Source organism: Zingiber officinale, chromosome 5B, assembly GCF_018446385.1.
Source record: "Zingiber officinale cultivar Zhangliang chromosome 5B, Zo_v1.1, whole genome shotgun sequence".
In the NCBI taxonomy this organism is placed as follows: domain Eukaryota; kingdom Viridiplantae; phylum Streptophyta; class Magnoliopsida; order Zingiberales; family Zingiberaceae; genus Zingiber; species Zingiber officinale.
In genome coordinates this window covers 74202761-74206250 of record NC_055995.1, presented here as the reverse complement: position 1 = coordinate 74206250, position 3490 = coordinate 74202761, and the positions used below count along the sequence as shown (strand labels likewise).

General features: G+C 40.2%; 1 protein-coding gene across 1 annotated transcript; it reads left to right on the top strand.

Moving 5' to 3' along the window:
* The first annotated feature begins 2425 nt into the window (after positions 1 to 2425).
* On the top strand, positions 2426 to 3125 carry LOC121986740 (cell division control protein 2 homolog D-like). Its single transcript, XM_042540682.1, has 3 exons — positions 2426 to 2755; positions 2849 to 2990; positions 3117 to 3125. The coding sequence occupies exons 1-3, from the start codon at positions 2559 to 2561 to the stop codon at positions 3123 to 3125; spliced, it is 348 nt and encodes a 115-aa protein (XP_042396616.1). The 5' UTR covers positions 2426 to 2558.
* The last annotated feature ends 365 nt before the right edge of the window (positions 3126 to 3490 follow it).

Here is a 3490-nt window from a genome sequence, read left to right as displayed (position 1 = left end):
ACACATACAAGTCTCCTTATGGTTCTTTGTGAGATGTAAATTTGGTTTTTCCCTAGACTAAGGGATCATGCATATCTATCTAGACATTGTAAGAACCATGATCATCCACCAAGGATGTCACTTGGCATAAGCCCACAATTGTTGACATTTGTCCTTAATTACAAGGAAATTAACATAATGCATGATATGTTATGACATACATCAAAAAGAAAGAATTCTCAAAAGAAAATTTCTTATAGCTACATGATGTATGTATAACATGACATAGTATTTTTGGTATTTTTCATAATAATCATGAATGCAAAAATAAATATGATGTCATGACATATAATGGGCAAACAATCATGACACTTTAGCATAAACACAGTATACCTGGATAATTTATCTAAGCATCCTTAATTCTTAGCTAAACCTTAAAATTAAATCCTAGATTGCCCAATTACATCAAGAAGGTGTCAAACCCAATTTTGACATTTCTTTTCCCTTTCTAAATTTGTGTCATTTTAAATTAAACAAATTCCTCAAAATATGACACGTTTTACTCTTTTAAAGAGTAAATGAATTTTGGATTAAGGTTTACATTTCCCTTAATTCCATAAGAAAATATCAAACTCCCAATTTGACATTTCTTTTGCTTTTCTCAAGTGTGTCAATTTAAATTAGATTCAACTTCTCAAATTTTGACACATTTTACTCTTTCAAGGAGTAACACTAATAATCCTTTTCATTTTCAAAGGTTAACAATAACCTTGAAAATGCTCTCAAATGTCAACTTTAACAAGGTTGGGTTAACTACCCTTCCAATTTGAGTTGACACTCTCTAAACCCATCTAGCGTGTAGAGAATATGCTCCTAGGAACCCAAAACCTATTGGTGCTCCTTGGATGCTCTAGGTACTCCCTAGGAATGACTTCCCTAGTTACCTTCCTAAGAACCTTTCTAGACTTCTTAGAAGCCTTAGTCACTTCTACTAAGTCACTTCTAGGGATAACTTCCCTTGTAACATTCTTTGTGACTTTATTTGCCCTTTTTGGGGCCTTAGTCACCTTTACTAAGTCAACTCTAGGGATGACCTCGCTTGTGACCTTCTTTGTGACATTATTAGACTTCTTAGAAGTCTTTGTCACATTTGTCTTTGCAAAAGTACTCTTAGGGACAACCTCCCTTGTGCTTTTAGCTTGACCACTAGTCCTAGGTTTGGTTCCATAGCTATATGGAACCCTATGAAAGGAAGTCACATACTTCTTGGCTTTGGGTTTGTATCCCAAACCTCTATAGCCATTGGATGACTCTTGTCTAGTTCTCCCTAGGTGATGCTCATTTTGAACCCTAAGCATGTTTTCCATTCTTGCTAAGGTCCTTTCTAAACTATCAAGTCTTGTCCTCAAGACTTGGTTTTCACTCCATAAATCCTTAGATTTTGGGTTTTCATTGAATCCTTGAGCATTTCTATTTTTAGGCATGTATCTAAAATCCTTAGAGTTATTGCCTAAATTGTTATCTACCTTCCTAACCTTAGGTATGGTAGTTCTAGCATGAGGAGGAATATATTTTCCCTTAACACTATCATGCTTCCTATTTTCATGATAATTGCCATTAAAATGATAAGAGTGATTTCTAACATGCATTTTATCATGTGTCAAAGGAATAGGTTCATTAAATGATACCTTGGTTTTTACCTTCACTACAACAAAAACTCTCATAGACATCGGTGGAACAACAACAGTTTTAAGCAAAAACCGATGTCTTTGAGTATTTTACATCGATTTTTCCAAAAACCGGTGTCTATAAGCACGGATTTTCGCTCATAGACATCGGTTTTTTAAGCTGATGTCTATGAGCGCCTTTTTTCGTTAATAGACACCGATTTTAACAGCGGTTTTTAAAACCCGATGTCTATAATAAAATAAAATAATTTAATTTTCCCACCAATACTTAGCCGAAATTTGCAACACTTCACTCTTACCTCCAAACCTAAACCTATATCGCGCCCCACCGTATACCGTCGCAATGCCGCCACCACTTTCCTCCTCGCCGCTAGTCGTCCGACCATCTCTCTCAGCCTCATCTCCCTCTTCCCTTTCCTAAATCGACGCCCATGCTTCTCCGTCCAACCACACAACATCTCCTCCAATGCCCTTCTTCGCATTCCCAAGACCACCGCTCGATTCCTTCTTCACATTCCTTTCTCCATTCGTCGCTACTGACATCCTTCCTCATCTTCAACAGTTTCATCGTCGCTACTGAATGCCCCTCCGCCAGTGCAGCTCCAAAGACTAGGAAGAGGGCAAGGGATGACGGTGATTTCAAGAGAGTCGCGGAGATCGTTATGGTTTTGTCGGCCTTGGGACAGATGCGAGGCCGCAAGGAGCTGGCGGCGGCCGAGAAGGCGCTGGTGACCGAGGCCAAGGAGAGGCTTGTGGTGATGTGCGAGGCCGTCAAACCGAAGGATCTTGTCTCCACGGAGGCAGTGAGGGTCGTGGCGGAGGATCTCGGGCTGAACAGGTCTAAGGATCCTGCTTTGGGATTCCAGCCGCCCAGGATGTCCATCGTATGCGATGGACGCGTTCGAGAAGCTAGAGAAGGTCCGGGAAGGAACGTACGGCAAGGTTTACAAGGCGCGGGAGAAGGCCACCGGCAAGATCGTCGCTCTCAAGAAGACCCGCCTCCTCGAGGATGACGAGGGCGTTCCTCCCACCACGCTCCGCGAGGTCTCCCTCCTCCACATGCTTTCCATCGATCCCCATGTCGTCAGGTGCTATTCTTAACCTGATTGAATAATTTATGGAAATTTCGTTTTCTCGACACTTTTTTTCATCGATTTGCTTGCTCTTGATTTTGATTCCAGGCTTTTGGATCTGAAGCAAGACCAGAACAAGGAGGGGAAAACCATTCTCTACCTAGTCTTTGAGTACATGGACACGGATCTGAAAAAGTACATCAGAAGTTTCCGCCAGAGCCATGAAATGATGCCACCAATGACTGTTAAGGTAAAAATTAATTTAAGAGCTGATTTTTTTTTTCTACCACCCAATATGATGCATCAAAATTTGTTGAAATCCTTGTTACCAAGAGGTTGTTGAAGAGCATCATGATTTCTCTCTGTTTCTTGAAAGGTTCTTTAAAAGATGTCAACTGTGCATCAACAACATGAATTTTAGGGCAGAAAATTTCTCTGCTTCCACTAGGGATAGGACACTAAATATTTGATAAATTATGGTACTTTTAGATTCTCACAAGGTCGCTTGCTGTAGATTTTGATGAATCAACTCTGTAAAGGAATTTCATTCTGTCATGGTCATGGAGTGTTGCACAGGTTGGAAAAAACTCATTCACCATCTTGTTTCAGTATGTTAAAGATCAGATCTTGTTGAATAATTTGCTCCTTAATTTTGCAGGGATCTTAAGCCTCACAATCTTTTAATGGACTGCAAGACTATGATGCCAAAAGTTGCGGATCTTGGACTCAATCATGCTTTCACCATTCCCC